Source organism: Cherax quadricarinatus, unplaced genomic scaffold (assembly GCF_038502225.1).
Source record: "Cherax quadricarinatus isolate ZL_2023a unplaced genomic scaffold, ASM3850222v1 Contig32, whole genome shotgun sequence".
Classification (NCBI taxonomy): Eukaryota; Metazoa; Arthropoda; class Malacostraca; order Decapoda; family Parastacidae; genus Cherax; species Cherax quadricarinatus.
Genome location: NW_027195058.1, coordinates 461999 through 478341, shown reverse-complemented (window position 1 = coordinate 478341; position 16343 = coordinate 461999). Strand labels below are relative to the sequence as shown.

Genomic DNA, 16343 nt, shown 5'->3' with positions numbered 1-16343 from the left:
ATGTTCAAAAGTAAACAAATGATGTCATTGTCCAATAAATGTCCACCTAGCCATTCTGTTATGCAGTCATGAATGGGTTGACATTACTTATACAATTATTATAATATTACAGTAGTCTGCATAACAGTAAATCTTCTATTTTTTGTTTGAATAAAAATTCAAAATAGAAAGCAAGAGTAATATCAGAGGGGCCTGGAGACGTGACTGATGAACAAAGAAAATTGTCATTACCATTGGGAAAAGATTCTCTATCATTTCATAAGATTTTTTTTTTCGACACCAGGAGACACCTCAGGATTTGGGGTTTCAACAGTCAAGGGGTTAAGGAAATACAGCTTTCTGCCAGTGTAAGCATGTGGGTGCCACATTGTTGTTACCATTTGTGGCTTAAAATCAAAACCAGTTACTGAATTTTTACAAAAAAATAAAAATGAGATCTTTAACATCAGCATCCTTCCGCTATATAATGTACAACTTATACAAGTTATTTAGCACTTTTTAGTGGATATACTTATACTGTTTTGCTTCATAATTCAATGAAGATTTCTGTTCTAAAAACCTAGGGTCCTGTAATTGCTTTGAAACAGGAAAGGAATATGAGAACAGCTTATGAACCATCAGGAAATCTTACTGACTCATAACCAGAGATCACTTCCAGATTGTTTGAAGCTTGCCTGTTATCACAGGAACACATTTAGTTTTCATTTATAATTTTTACCTATTCTTACTATTTATTTTTAGTTTTGTTGCTTTGTTTCACAGACAAAGCCTATACCATTGTTATTATATGGAGGTCATATAGCACCTGGGGGAATGTCAGGCATTCAGGTTTAATTCAAGGAAGAGAAGGGCAGGTCAAATTCCTTGGTCCAATCTTACATTCTTATTTAATAAGTGATAGCTTATTACTTTTGGTTCTTTATTCCTCATATTTTAAATAACATAAGAAAAACAAGTTACTTAAATATTAACTATATTTCTTTATGGAGTTGTAATATGTAAGCTACCATACCCATGAGCATAAAAATCAAAGTGTGCATATTTTTTTTTTTTTCAACAAGTCGGCCGTCTCCCACTGAGGCAGGGTACTTTTGGTGTCATTACCATCGGGAAAAATTCTCTATCATTTCATAAGAATTTTTTTTTTTTTTTTTTTTCTTCAAAAAAATTTTGTGACAATGACAGTTTCAGAAAGGGGCTTGCGACAGTCAAAGGGTTAATATAGTGTGAAGGATAGTTTGGTCGAGTGAGAATCTCAAATGTTCTAACACTGCTTGCTAGCCCTGTTTAAACATTCTTTCAGTGCAGTATAACCACAGCCTATAGATAGTGTTAGTTTCTCTCCTTGTAGGTGGATCCTGGAACATTACGTTTCTTCACCATGGAAAATGACGGTGATGCAATTTTGACAACACGTATGAGTCCTTACCTAATCATGATACAGAGAGCTGTTGCAAATCACATCAGATGTACATACGACTGCACAGTCCATAAGGTAAGCCCTATTGAATTTTAAGACTTTTAGTATCTTTTTGATTGTGCTACTTGGAACAGTATCTGAAATATTGTATCTAGCATAATATTATTCCTTCAGAGCATCCACCTTTTCATGATGGTGAAAAATGGTTGCTACAGTGTCATGGGTTGTCTTGGTAAGGGTTACTCACAGCCATCTCACTAAGTGCAACTAACTTGCCATACCCAAGTTATAGTTGCATAGTATTAACCAGTTTTGGGGTCACCCTACCTTGTGCGTTAAAAAATAGAATAAGAAAATATAATGCATCTTAATTATTGGTCTACACACAGTTTTCTTATTATGATTAACCCTGTCAGTGTCAGTCCCACTATATCATGGCTTTGAAGCCAGTGTCAGTCCTGTAATATGATGCCTTGAGCTCAGCTCACTCAGATAAGCTGTGAGCGGTAAATTTGGGCCTAGATATGAGAGAATGTATCTGTACAGTAAGTGTGCACCATATAAAAAAAATCCTGCAACATGCAGTGCATGAGAAAAAAAATGCAATCATGTTTTTGGTTTAAAACAGCAACTTCATGGTGTATTTTGTGGTTTTTATGGTTGTATTCTCGTTTCCTTGGTCTCATTTGATAGAATGGAAGATACATTACAGAAATAGAGATGATTTTGATTGGTTTCAGGACTAACAGTAGCTTGAAACTGAGCTCAAATTACTGGAAAATTTCGATTTTTGTCAATGTTCAAGAGTAAACAAATCACATCACATGTGGGTCTAATATGCGTTCATGAATGCGCTAATATTATTAATACAGTTACATTATAATAATGCAGTGGTCTGCATGATAGTAAATCTTCTATTTTTTTGTGAATAAAAATTCAAAATGGAAAGTAAGTGTAATATAAGAGGGGCCTAGAGATATGACTAATGAACAGAGAAAATTATATTTTAGTTCCAGGAATGTCTGCATTGTTTATTCTGGACCCTATTTTGAAATTGGCCTTTCTTAAATTTTGTGTGAAATTGGACAAATTGCCAGCTTCTGATCACTGTTAGGTAGTTGAATTAGGTAAATGGGCAGTTTTTTGTACTCGGTCGATAGACTAAAAGGAATACTAGCGAAATAGCTATGAATTTGGTTGACTGGAACAATGGAATTGACCCAAAATAGGGCTCAAAGTGGGCAGAATTGCTGATGAGCAAATATTGCCAGGACTGCTAACTTTCCTAGAGCGTAATTCTGTAAATTTTCCATCGGGTTTCATAATTTTGGTTTCATTATGTTTGGAAATAGATTCTTTGTCATTTCAATAGGGAGGTACTACCGTCCTGCCAAGTGAGTGTAAAACGAAAGCCTGTAATTGTTTTACATGATGGTAGGATTGCTGGTGTCTTTTGTCTGTCTCATAAATATACAAGATTACAGGTACGCCTTGCTACTTCTACTTACACTTAGGTCATACTAAACATACATGTAAACGTTTATTTATACACACTCATCTGAGTTTTCTTTGATTTTATCTTAGTTCTTGTTCTTATTACTTTTCCTTTTATATCCATGGGGAAGTGAAATAAGAATCTTTCCTCCGTAAGCCATGCGTGTTGTAAAAGTCAACTGAAATGCCGGGAACAATGGGCTAGTAACCCCTTTTCCTGTAATAATTACTAAAAAGAATAAGAAGAAAATTGTCAAAGTGGGAAGTCTGAATGTGTGTGGATGTTGTGCGAATGATAAGAAAGAGATGATTGTGGATGTTATGAATGAGAAGAAGCTGGATGTCCTGACTTTAAGTGAAACAAAGCTGAAGTGGGTGGGTGAGTTTCAGTGGAGAGGAATAAATGGGATTAGGTCAGGGGTTTCTAATAGAGTTAGAGCTAAAGAAGGAGTAGCAATAATGTTGAAGGATAAGCTATGGCAGGAAAAGAGGGACTACAAATGTATTAATTCAAGGATTATGTGGAGTAAAATAAAGGTTGGATGTGAGAAGTGGGTTATAGTAAGCATATATGCACCTGGGGAAGAGAGAAGTATAGAGGAGAGAGAGAGATTTTGCGAAATGTTGGGTGAATGCATGGGGAGTTTTGAACCATGTGTGAGAGTACTTGTGGTTGGGGATTTTAATGCTCAAGTGGGTAAAAATGTTGTGGAGGGAGTAGTAGGTAAATTTGGGGTGCCAGGGGTAAATGAAAATAGGGAGCCTTTATTTGAGCTATGTGTAGAAAGAGGTTTGGTAATAAGTAATACATATTTTATGAAAAAGAGGATAAATAAATATACAAGGTATGATGTAGCACGTAATGAAAGTAGTTTGTTAGATTATGTATTGGTGGATAAAAGGTTGATGGGTAGGCTCCAGGATGTACATGTTTATAGAGGGGCAACTGATATATCGGATCATTATCTAGTTGTAGCTACAGTTAAAGTAAGAGGTAGATGGGATAAGAGGAAAATGGCAACAACAAATAAGAGGGAGGTGAAAGTGTATAAACTAAGGGAGGAGGAAGTTCGGGTGAAATATAAGCAACTATTGGCAGAAAGGTGGGCTGGTGCAGGTATGAGTAATAGGGGGGTTGAAGAGGGTTGGAATAGTTTTAAAAATGCAGTATTAGAATGTGGGGGCAGAAGTTTGTGGTTATAGGAGGGTGGGTGCAGGAAGAAAGAGGAGTGATTGGTGGAATGAAGTAAAGGGTGTGATAAAAGAGAAAAAGGTAGCTTATGAGAAGTATTTACAAAGCAGAAGTGTTATAAGAAGAGTAGAGTATATGGAGAGTAAAAGAAAAGTGAAGAGAGTGGTGAGAGAGTGCAAAAGGAGAGCGGATGATAGAGTGGGAGAGGTACTGTCAAGAAATTTTAATGAAAATAAGAAAAAATTTTGGAGTGAGTTAAACAAGTTAGTAGATGGGGAGATGGAGGTTTTGGGTAGATGGCGAGAATATTTTGAGGAACTTTTAAATGTCGAAGAAAGAAAGAAAGGCGGTAATTTCATGCACTGGCCAGGGAGGTATACCATCTTTTAGGAGTGAAGAAGAGCAGGATGTGAGTGGGGGAGGTGTGAGGCATTACGTAGAATGAAAGGGGGTAAAGCAGCTGGAACTGACGGGATCATGACAGAAATGTTAAAAAGCACTGGGGGACATAGTGTTGGAGTGGTTGGTATTTTTGTTTAATAAATGTATGAAAGAGGGAAAGGTACCTAGGGATTGGCAGAGAGCATGTATAGTCCCTTTATATAAAGGGAAAGGGACAAAAGAGATTGTAAGAATTATAGAGGAATAAGTTTACTGAGTACAGTATACCAGGAAAAGTGTACGGTAGGGTTATTATTGAAAGAATTAGAGGTAAGACAATGTAGAATTGCGGATGAGCAAGGAGGTTTTAGAATGGGTAGGGGATGTGTAGATCAAGTGTTTACATTGAAGCATATATGTGAGCAGTATTTAGATAAAGGTAGGGAAGTTTTTATTGCATTTATGGATTTAGAAAAGGCATATGATAGAGTGGATAGGGAAGCAATGTGGCAGATGTTGCAAGTATATGGAATAGGTGGTAAGTTACTAAATGCTGTAAAGGGTTTTTATGAGGATAGTGAGGTTCACGTTAGGATGTGTAGAAGAGAGGGAGACTACTTCGCAGTAAAAGTAGGTCTTAGACAGGGATGTGTAATGTCACCATGGTTGTTTAATGTATTTATAGATGGGGTTGTAAAAGAAGTAAATGCTAGGGTGTTCGGGAGAGGGGTAGGATTAAATTATAGGGAATTAAATACAAAATGGGAAGTGTCACAGTTAATTTTTGCTGATGATACTGTGCTTATGGGAGATTCTAAAGAAAAATTGCAAAGGTTAGTGGACAAATTTGGGAGTGTGTGTAAAGGTAGATAGTTGAAAGTGAACATAGAAAAGAGTAAGGTGATGAGAGTATCAAATGATTTAGATAAAGAAAAATTGGATATCAAATTGGAGAGGAGGAATATGGAAGAAGTGAATGTTTTCAAATACAGTGGACCCCCGGTTAACGATACTTTTTCATTCCAGAAATATGTTCAGGTGCCAGTACTGACCGAATTTGTTCCCATAAGGAATATTGTGAAGTAGATTAGTCCATGTCAGACCCCCAAACATACATGTACAAACGCACTTACATAAATACACTTACATAATTGGTCGCATTGGGAGGTGATCGTTAAGCGGGGGTCCACTGTATTTGGGAGTTGACGTGTCAGCGGATGGATTTATGAAGGATGAGGTTAATCATAGAATTGATGAAGGAAAAAAGGTGAGTGGTACATTGAGGTATATGTGGAGGCAAAAAATGTTATCTATGGAGGCAAAGAAGGGAATGTATGAAAGTTTAGTAGTACCAACACTTATATGAGCATGAAGCTTGGGTTGTAAATGCTGCAGCGAGGAGGTGGTTGGAGGCGATGGAGATGTCCTGTCTAAGGGCAGTGTGTGATGTAAATATTATGCAGAGAATTTGGAGTGTGGAAATTAGGTGAAGGTGTGGAGTTAATAAGAGTATTAGAGGGGTTGTTGAGGGGGTTTGGTCATTTAGAGAGAATGGATCAAAGTAGAATGACATGGAGAGCATATAAATCTGTAGGGAAAGGAAGGTGGGGTAGGGGTCATCCTTGAAAAGGTTAAGGGAGAGGGTAAAGGAGGTTTTGTGGGCGAGGGGCTTGGACTTTCAGCAAGCATGCGTGAGCATGTTAGATAGGAGTGAATGGAGACGAATGGTATTTGGGACCTGACGAGCTGTTGGAGTGTGAGCAGGGTAATATTTAGTGAAGGGATTCAGGGAAATCGGTTATTTTTATATAGCTGGATTTGAGTCCTGGAAATAGGAAGTACAATGCCTACACTTTAAAGGAGGGGTTTGGGATATTGGCAGTTTGAGGGATATGTTGTGTATCTTTATACGTATATGCTCCTAAACTGTTGTGTTCTGGGCACCTCTGCAAAAACAGTGATTATGTGTGAGTGAGGTGAAAGTGTTGAATGATGAAAGTATTTTATTTTTGGGGATTTTCTTTCTTTTTGGGTTACCCTGCTTCGGTGGGAGACGGTCGACTTGTTTATATATATTTATTTACGGCATTCCGCTAATATGGACATTTCAAATTATGACCAAAACTTGCTATATGGCTCCCCCTCCCCCACCTGACATTTTAATATGGTCACCGTGCGCCACCCAGTTTGTTTATATTCTCCCTGAGCCCCTTGTCTCTTCATTATGACTCGACTCGACTCGACTCATTATGTCTGGAAACTTTCCAAAATTTCAAGTGTTTTAAAGTTACTTCATGTTTTATATATACATGTACTCTGAAAAATGTACTTATGTGTACCTGAACCTAAATAAACTTGCACACTGTGCTGGCATGCAAGTATACATTAAAATTACTAGAGTGTCTTATTAGTCTTGAGAACACCATATTAATAATGAGTCTTGACCCCTGCAACCACAAATAGGTGAGTATTTTGAGGTGCATTCAATGTCGTATATTATGTTAATATAAACATTTTCTTTAATCCATCTATATTTTTTCAAAATTATATAATAAACATGCTACGTAACATGGAAACATGATACACCCCACAGTAGAATAAATTAACATAAATATTAGATGTTATTTTCATATAGTCAGACTTGAGTCCTGGAAATGGGAAGTACAATGCCTGCACTTTAAAGGAGGGGTTTGGGATATTGGCAGTTTGGACGGATATGTTGTGTATCTTTATACGTATATGCTTCTAAACTGTTGTATTCTGAGCACCTCTGCAAAAACAGTGATAATGTGCGAGTGTGGTGAAAGTGTTGAATGATGATGAAAGTATTTTCTTTTTAGGGATTTTCTTTCTTTTTTTGGGTCACCCTGCCTCAGTGGGAAACGGCCGACTTGTTGAAAAAAAAAAAAATTAGATGTTAGGTGTAGATGAACGTGTATCAACCAAAACCAGACGCCGTCTGTTTGTTTGCATCCTCTGCAGCTCTCCTCTCTCATTTACTCATTCTCTCTGTCTTTCTCATTTATTCGTTTTTATGTCGTTTACTCGCCTCTCACCTTACATTAAGACTACAAATATTTTTAGGTAAGTAATAAGTGTACTGTCTATGTACAGGATTTTATCGCTCTAGGGCATGGGCAAGTGATCGCCCGCGCCCTAGAGCAAACGGGTGGCGGGCGAGTGATCGCCCACCACCTGTTCAGTTTGTGTTTTTACATTGTCTGAGCTCCGTGCATCTCGTTCTCTCTCTCGTTTACTGTTTCGTAAACTAGTTGGCTCCTGTTGACAATTGCATCTAAGCTTAGTTGTGATAAAAAGAAGAGCCATAAGCCTCTTACTTTAAGTGCCAAGTTAGAAGTGATTATAATTAGTGAACTGACTTCGTTGGGTTATCCTAGGTTCTCTACACACATGCTGCTATGTATGATAATCTATGTAACTGTATTTGTGTATATCTGAATAAACTTACTAACAAGGTTTGTCGATGGCTGAGATAGCCATCAAATACAGTTATATATAGCAGCATATGTGTAGAGAACCTAGGATAACCCAAAAAATTCAGTGACTTAGTACTGACATGGAAAAACTTTTACACTGCCACTCGCCTTTCACACATTCATATTAATATTTTAAGGTAAGTAACAAGTGTACTGTGTGTGTATTTTACTTTTTATTGTATTTTTAATGCCTAGTTCTATTGCTAACTTAATATATGTTAATGTAAACATGACACTGAAAGGGTTAATAAACTGGAACTACTACTTTATTCATGCAGTAGTAGTTTCAGTAACTATTCTCTGTATTGGATTTATATGAGTATCACTGGATCTGTTGTACACTTCCTCCCATACCTCTCACTCTAGTACATTATTTTTTGCAACACCAACACTTCTGAGTGCACATTGAATTATCATCCCAATTAAAGAGAGCTCCACCATATTATTACAGTCAATGAAGGGAGCTAAATCTGTAAGGGGGGGGTCATACAGTACCAGGAAAATGGAAGGCAATCAGATATGATCCAAGGATAGGCAGGTTAGTTGCAATTCCTTGGCTCTAGATTAGTTAACAAAGCCATCTGTCATTCTTATGTTTGTATAATTTCTCAGTTTGGTTTTGATTTTAAAGCTTTTGGAATCTTTTCTTTCAACACACCGGCTGTATCCCACCGAGGCGGGGTGGCCCAAAAGGAAAAACGAAAGTTTCTCCTTTTACATTTAGTAATATATACAGGAGAAGAGGTTACTAGCCCCTTGCTCCCGGCATTTTAGTTGCCTCTTACAACACGCATGGCTTACGGAGGAAGAATTCTGTTCCACTTCCCTATGGAGATAAGAGGAAATAAACAAGAATAAGAACTAGAAAGAAAATAGAAGAAAACCCAGAGGGGTGTGTATATATATGCTTGTACATGTATGTGTAGTGTGACCTAAGTGTAAGTAGAAGTAGCAAGACGTACCTGAAATCTTGCATGTTCATGAGACAGAAAAAAGGACACCAGCAATCCTACCATCATGTAAAACAATTACAGGCTTTCGTTTTACACTCACTTGGCAGGACGGTAGTACCTCCCTGGGCGGTTGCTGTCTACCAACATACTACCTAGGAGCTTTTGGAATATGGGTAATTATTAAAATTTAAATTAAATTCTATACTCGCATGCATTCTTTGGAAATCAAAGTAAGATAAAATATTATATCAAACTTATTGAAAGATTGTGATCCCTGGAATGCGACGATCTTACCAGATATGGCAAGAAAAACTCAGAGAAGAATACAAGGATTGGCCTCCAATGTTTGAGCAGCTGGCAGACAACAAGGTAACATTTTTGTACTAACTGGTTGAGCTAAAGTTATACAGTGGACCCCCGACTTGCGATATTAATTCATTCCAGAAGTCTGTTCGGATGCCGTTACCGAACAAATTTGTTCCCATAAGGAATATTGTAAATTAGATTAGTCCGTTTCAGATCCTCAAAAATACACGTACAAAAGCACTTACAAAAATACACTTACATAATTGTTCGAGTTGGGAGCTGATCGTAAGCCGGGGGTCCACTATATTTGTTATACTGTGGACATTTTGCTCTTTGCTGTTGTCAGATATAAAGAATTACAGGGTATTTATTTAGCCTTGGAACTATATCTTGTTACAATCTAAGAAAAGTCAATTAAGCAAAGTATTTTGGGCAAACTAAAACTAGTACATGTACTTAGGAACTACCTAATACTAGTACACATATTTACATAAGGATTATAATATGTACTTTTGTGTGACAGTTCAGTATGAATAGGTTTTGTACATAATGAAGTGGTTTATATTACAATGAGGAGGTAGTAATTGAATAAGCTAACAGTATGATACAGTTGACATAGCAAATATTCCTGGTCATTATTTATTAAATGTTACATAAAGTTCAAGAGATATTTTTTTGAATTTTTGAACCCATTAAGTAAATTTTTTTTTTTTAATCTTACAGGAAATTCCAGATTTTGGGCCTTTTGATATGCATGGAGTGTTTGCTCAGGTTTTGGTGTACATGTGGAATATCAAGATTTATTTTTTGTGTTGTGCCTATGTGATCTCTTTCAGCTGTCAAGAATTGTTTAGCTTAGAGTTAATATTTCTATTGAGTGTCCTGTATAGATAACGTGCAGAGTAGTATGTGTGGATTCTTTGTATGTAAATTATCATGGGGGGGGTTGCTAAACCCATTATACAGTGCCTGTGGGGGGATGATGGAAGGCATTTAGGCTTAATTCAAGGAAATGGAGCTTGTATACAAAGCAGAGGGTTGTTAAGAATCAGATTGAGTGATTGCTCTAATGGTAGATATTCATTTTATGATCAGTTTAGACGATTTGTTGTTGTAGAGCAACATGCATGTATACCACACAAGGTAAGGATAGGTGAACGAGTGGAAATAAAAAGTTTGCCATACCGACTAGGGGTTTAAGAAGACAAAATGCAAACACTAGGACATTTTATTGGAAATGTTTTAGTCCTGGGACCTTGGTCACTCCAAGTGTACATTTGGATAGAAAAAGATAAGCATAAATAGTCAGAAAGGCCCCAGACTGGCAGCATGGTTTAGGCTTAGTGAAGAATCGCCTGACTGCTGTATCTGGTGGTCAGAATGACGCCTTTTCAATTATGTGTGCAAGAGTAATGGCAATATTGTAACTTCCTGTTTTTTTGTGTATGGTGGTGTTTGTTACAACAATCAAATAGGCTTCTGAACACTGGCATCTGCTGAGATATAGCTTTGTGCACCTCCCAAATTTATCAGGTGTGCGTGTTTTTTGTGGACCTTGAATACATTAGTTACGTCATCCCTGTTGCATGCACATTAGTATTTGTTTATTTTAGTGGACAGATTTCTACCTGTTTCTCCATAGTGATCACACAAGATCACAGACTCACAGCAGTGGAACCTGACTGGCGAGGAGTGTGCCACTTCCTGGTGAGTTCCTTGATGGATGTGGAAACCACACCTAGTGGGTGCTGCTTCTTACCAGTGCATATGTTGTATTGCTAGTCACATTACTGAAGGGAGGATTATGTTCATCTTGGTGGTTTGTTCCCTGGGTGTGTGCATGTGGTCTACAGAACATATATACTCATGTTGGGGATGTGCACAGATGATCAGGGAGCCAAATCTCAGCAGACTGAGGTTTGGAAGCCCTTCTGAGTGCTGTAATACAGTCGTATAAAAAATACTAAGTTACAACGTTGCTATTACACACATGATAAATGATAATTGAACAACTATTATCATATGTATGGAGGAGTGCTACACCCACCCATTTGGGGTCATAGAGCACCAAGGGAAATGGGAGGCATTCAGATTCAACCCAGGGAAAGGTGTAGCAGGTCAAATTCCTTACATCACAAGAATACTTGAACAAGCTTTGCTTCACCCATTACCATTATCATCATCATGGAGAGTGCTAAACCATAGGGATTATACAGTGCCTGTGGGTATATGGAAGGCATTCAGGCTTAATTCAGGGAATTGGAGCACAGATCCAGTTCCCCTCATGACTCACGAAATCGTAATGACACGATTGCAAACAAACCATACCACGGGCGGGATTTGAACCCGCGGTCAGAGTCTCAAAACTCCAAACAGTCGCGTTAGCCACTGGACCAGCTAGCCACAATAAGATTCATCCAGCTAGGTATATTTCTACACCATAAGAAGGTTAGCATAGGCACCACTGGAGATTCGTCTGTAAAAACTTGCATTTGTGGTCACAGTGGTGCCTATGTTAACCTTCCTGTGGTGTAGAAATATACCTAGTTGGACGAATCTTATTGTGGCTAGCTGGTCCAGTGGCTAACGCGACGGTCTGGAGTTTCGAGAGACTGACCGTGGGTTCAAATCCCGCCTGTGGTATGGTCAGTTCCCTTCATGATTACCAAATTATATTCATGGAGAATCCATTACTAGATATTACTATCAGGAGACAAGAAGATGAATTCAGAATACTGAGAGTAGCATCACATAGTAGGAAAATATTAACCTTTATATTCATGAAAACCTCATATATCAACCACTCTATGCATCTAGTTTCTTTGGTTTGATTTTATTATTTTGCATCTGGAAATCTTACAGAAGAGTATAAAAGAATTGGAATCTTAATTTACTAATTAAGAATCTAGAGGTAGGCAAACTATTGTTTGGATATTGACTACTACTGCTTATTATTCACAGGGAGAAATCAATGTGTGGACTGAAATAACCCGAGCTATACTGGGCCGCGCACTCCACACTATACCCTCACTAGCACAGGCTCTCCTTGACAAGCTCGTAGGGGAAATCAAATTCCTCAAGGACCAGACAAAGGTACTCTTGGGAAAGGAAGCCACAGCTGTTCCTATGCCAAAATTTAATGCAGAAAATCACTGGAAAACCCTACAAATGAGGGTGCAGGTATGCTATGTAATTAAACTGTTTCCATAGACGCCTTAAGACAACTTTACTTTTTTTTTTCCCCTCTCATTTGCTACTTTTTAATTATCTAAATACATTCACTCCCTAAACATTTTGTTACCTTCATCACCTTGGTCTTTTCTATGTACACTTTTTAATTTCCTTTAACTCACCCTGAGTAAAAGGCAATTAAAAAGTGTACATAGAAAAGACCAGGTGATGAGGGTAACAGTTTAGCATCTGGCAATTCCCACTTTGTATCAGCCATCTTTTAATCCCACACTTCTCCCCAACACCAGAACATTCACTTGTTATAAACCTTGGCAGTGCATACTGACAGTTGGTTTAAAGTACAGCCTCTCCTCACTTAACGATGGAGTTCTGTTCCTATGCCCATGTCGGTAAACGAATTCATTGCGAAGTGAGGAGCATACTATAATAGTGGGTTTGTGTCAACCATCTTTGACATTGTTTTAATGTCACCTTTGCATTATTTATAACATTTCTGTTGTATTTTTAAATGTCACCTTTGCATTATTTACAACATTTCTGTTGTATTTTTAAATGTTTATACAGTAGTGTACTGTATATTGTAATAAACAGAATGCATACTAATCAGAGAGCCTGTTGTAAGTCCGAGTCGTTGATCAATGAGTATGTCGCTGAGTGAGGAGAGGCTGTATTATAAAAAATGAAGTGCTAAACTTATGAGTCATACAACGCAGCAATTGGTTTAAAAAAAAAAAAGAAATGAAAGCAAATAAGACGACAAGAAAGATTTTGATCGTGGGACCTTAATCATTTGTAATGTTATATCTGGGCATAAAGGTGATGTTTCAAGCACTTTTTGAAATGCCTTTTATCCCAACATTATACATAGTGTAAGACTTAGAAAATTATCACAATTTGTAATAAAAAAAAAATGTTGGTATGCGCATTTATGTCAACATAGGAGTCATACATCACCTGAGGAAATGAAAGGCAGTCTAGTTTGATCCAAGGAAATATTACATTAGTTTCTTGAAAGGAGGGAGGGGGGTCATAAAACTTTTATGGGTCATACAGCATCTGGGAAGCAATTGGACCTAGAAAGTAAAAACAGGTCCAATTCCTTGCATAGAGTTGCTTGCCACATCAAGGCACCTCCTTTGAGGAAATTTGCAAAATATGCAAAACCTATATGGGTCACCACCCTCTAGGGTGGTGCTTTGATGCCTGTGAAGAGCTCTTAATCCAAGAAATTGAACATAGCTTTCCTTTTCTTGGATCAAACCTATTTGCCTCCCATTCCTCAGGTACTGTATGACTTATGGGTTTAGCACTCCCTCATGAATGTAATATGATAAATGCATCATAAAGCACTGCAAGACTGAGGGAAGCTATTGACAAAGTAAACTAAACTAACCAGGTAAATGAAATTTGGCATCTTGGTATTTTCTTGATTGTATTAAAAACCATTAAACTTTCAATTCCTTTATTGGAGAAAAATTATACCGAGTTAATCCATTTTTTTCATTCAGCGATTGCTTGGAGATAATGGAGTGCTACTATATCCAAGTCATCCTACACTGGCTCCTTATCACAGCGAGTCATTTTTTCGTCCTCTCAATTTTACTTACACAGCAATCTTCAGTGCTCTCGGATTTCCTGTAACTCAGGTACCTCTCGGATTGTCCCCTAATGGTCTTCCACTTGGCATACAGGTAAGAAATGGTTGAATTTTTGTTTAAGTAATTAAATTGCTCATCTACTGCAAACGTGTACAGACCACCCTGACATTGAAAGCCCCTGCCAGTGTAGCCAGCTCTCAGTAGGATGAACCCACAAATAACTTGCCTATAATTGAAATATTTTTGGAGCCATGCAAGATTACCTACATTCACTTCAAAGAATGTGTGTGTACTAAAAGATTTCACTGTTCATAGGTTCGAGTTGAAATGTTTTATTAAAAAACTGCCCATAAGGAAAGGGGGGAAGAACGTAGACATCTGGTTCCTCACATGAGACTTTTGCAGATAAAAAAAATACATAACCAAAATATTTTTATGTACTTACAGGTTGTAGGAGGAATGTATCAAGATCATTTAACCATTTCTGTAGCAGCAGACCTGGAGAAGACATTTGGAGGATGGGTGTGTCCTTCAAAAATTCTTTGAGTAAATTACACATCATAGAAAACTATATCACATTCCAGATGTACATGAAGAGCTCGTTTCTGTATTTCAGTACTGCAAATAAATTACTTTTTGTAAGTTTTTCCAACGTTCACCCAAACCTCAAATAAAGCTCTATACTAATATGACATTAATAGGGAATCCTTTAAGGTGCAGCACTATACGAGCCTTCGGGGTTTAGCACTTTAGTTACGATTATAAGTTTAAGGAGAGTGCCTTGATGCCAGTGAAGGGTTCTTTATCCTGGAAATTGTACTGAATATTTCTTTCTTTGAATCAGACCCGAGTGCTCCTGGTTCCCAGAATGCTGCACGATCTCCAATGGGTTTAGCATTTCCCCATAAACAATCATGGGAAGAGCATTCAACCCATGGGATTATTATTATTATAATCAAAAAGAAGCACTAAGCCACAAGGGCTATACAGCGCTGCAGGGTAGGAAGGAAGCGAGGGCATCAGGTGGCAAAAGGGAGATGGACGAGTAATAGGTTACGGATAACAGCGGGGTAGTGGATGGTGAAAGGGTAAAGGGCAGCAAGAGACTGAACTAGAAAGGGCTGAGGGGAGTGCGAAAAGTATCATCAGAGTTTGTGGAGTAAATCAGTCGTTGTCAAGAAGTCAATGAGAGAGTCAGGATTAAAGGAGGGTCCATCAGCAAAAAGGGAAGGTAAAGAGAGAGTAGTAGAACGAAGATGACGTTGGAGGTAAATTCTGCGTGCTCGTTGATAGAGAGGGCAGTCTTAACAGAATGTGGCTAATCGATACTGGAACTTGACACTGCTCACAGAGAGGAACAGGGTGCCTCTCCACGAGATACCCACGAGTAAGACGAGTGTGGCCAATGCGAAGGCGGGAGAGAGTGGTCTCCCAACCTCGGCACTGATGACAAGAAGACGGCCAGTAACCTATGCTCGGTTTAATAGAATGAAGTTTGTTACCGAGCAGAGTTGACCAACGTTGTTGCCAACGGGTGTGAAGGTGGGTAGTTATTGCAGCAAAATAGTCCAGAAATGGAACACCTCTATAGGAAATTGGTAGGTCATGTACTGCTGACCACGCAGCAGTGTCTGCTTGTTCATTGCCCTGTACGTCGACATGACCAGGGACCCAACAAAAAATAACATCTTTATGCTTGGTAGAGATACGGCGTAGCCAAAGTTGGATACGGAGAACTAGGGGGCGAGATGTATCAAATTTTCGTATAGCCTGTAGAGCACTAAGGGAGTCTGAGACTACCACAAATGATGACACAGGCATAGATGCAATACGAATAAGTGCTGCAAGAATGGCATACAATTCAGCAGTAAAAATGCTAGCCGAAGATAGTAAATGCCCCCGCACGACGCTGTCCGGAAACACTGCTGCGAATCCGACGCCGTCTGAAGACTTAGAGCCATCTGTGTACACAGCGATGGCATGAGAATGGGAATGGGAGTGGATGTGATCAAGACAAAGAGAGCGGGAAGCCACCGTAGGCAGCTGAGCTTTCGAGCAAGGGAGTGAGAAAGAACAGACCCGAACAGCTGGAACTTCCCAGGGGGGTAGGGAAAAGTGAGATGCTACATGAACATATAAAGGTGGTAACTGAAGGGAAGACGAGCGAATGTAGGCGAAGAGAAAAGGGACGGAGCAAACAGGGGCGGCGAACGAATAAAGAATGTCTACTAATATCAGTGACCATTCTATAAATGGAAGGATTGTGGAGATCGTGAGAGCGTACATAGTAGCGAAGGCAATGGGCATCAT

At 38.5% G+C, this 16343-nt stretch overlaps 1 protein-coding gene across 2 annotated transcripts in view; it reads left to right on the top strand.

The window, feature by feature from the left end:
• LOC128693562 (fatty-acid amide hydrolase 2-B) overlaps positions 1 to 14679 on the top strand; it is a 50743-nt gene extending 36064 nt beyond the window's left edge. For both annotated transcript variants that reach the window (XM_053783332.2, XM_053783333.2), the window contains exons 9-13: positions 1352 to 1495; positions 9202 to 9306; positions 12205 to 12423; positions 13944 to 14126; positions 14481 to 14679. In XM_053783332.2, coding sequence (XP_053639307.2) covers positions 1352 to 1495; positions 9202 to 9306; positions 12205 to 12423; positions 13944 to 14126; positions 14481 to 14579 — 750 coding nt within the window. In that variant the 3' untranslated portion in view covers positions 14580 to 14679. The remainder of the gene's footprint in view (positions 1 to 1351; positions 1496 to 9201; positions 9307 to 12204; positions 12424 to 13943; positions 14127 to 14480) is intronic.
• The last annotated feature ends 1664 nt before the right edge of the window (positions 14680 to 16343 follow it).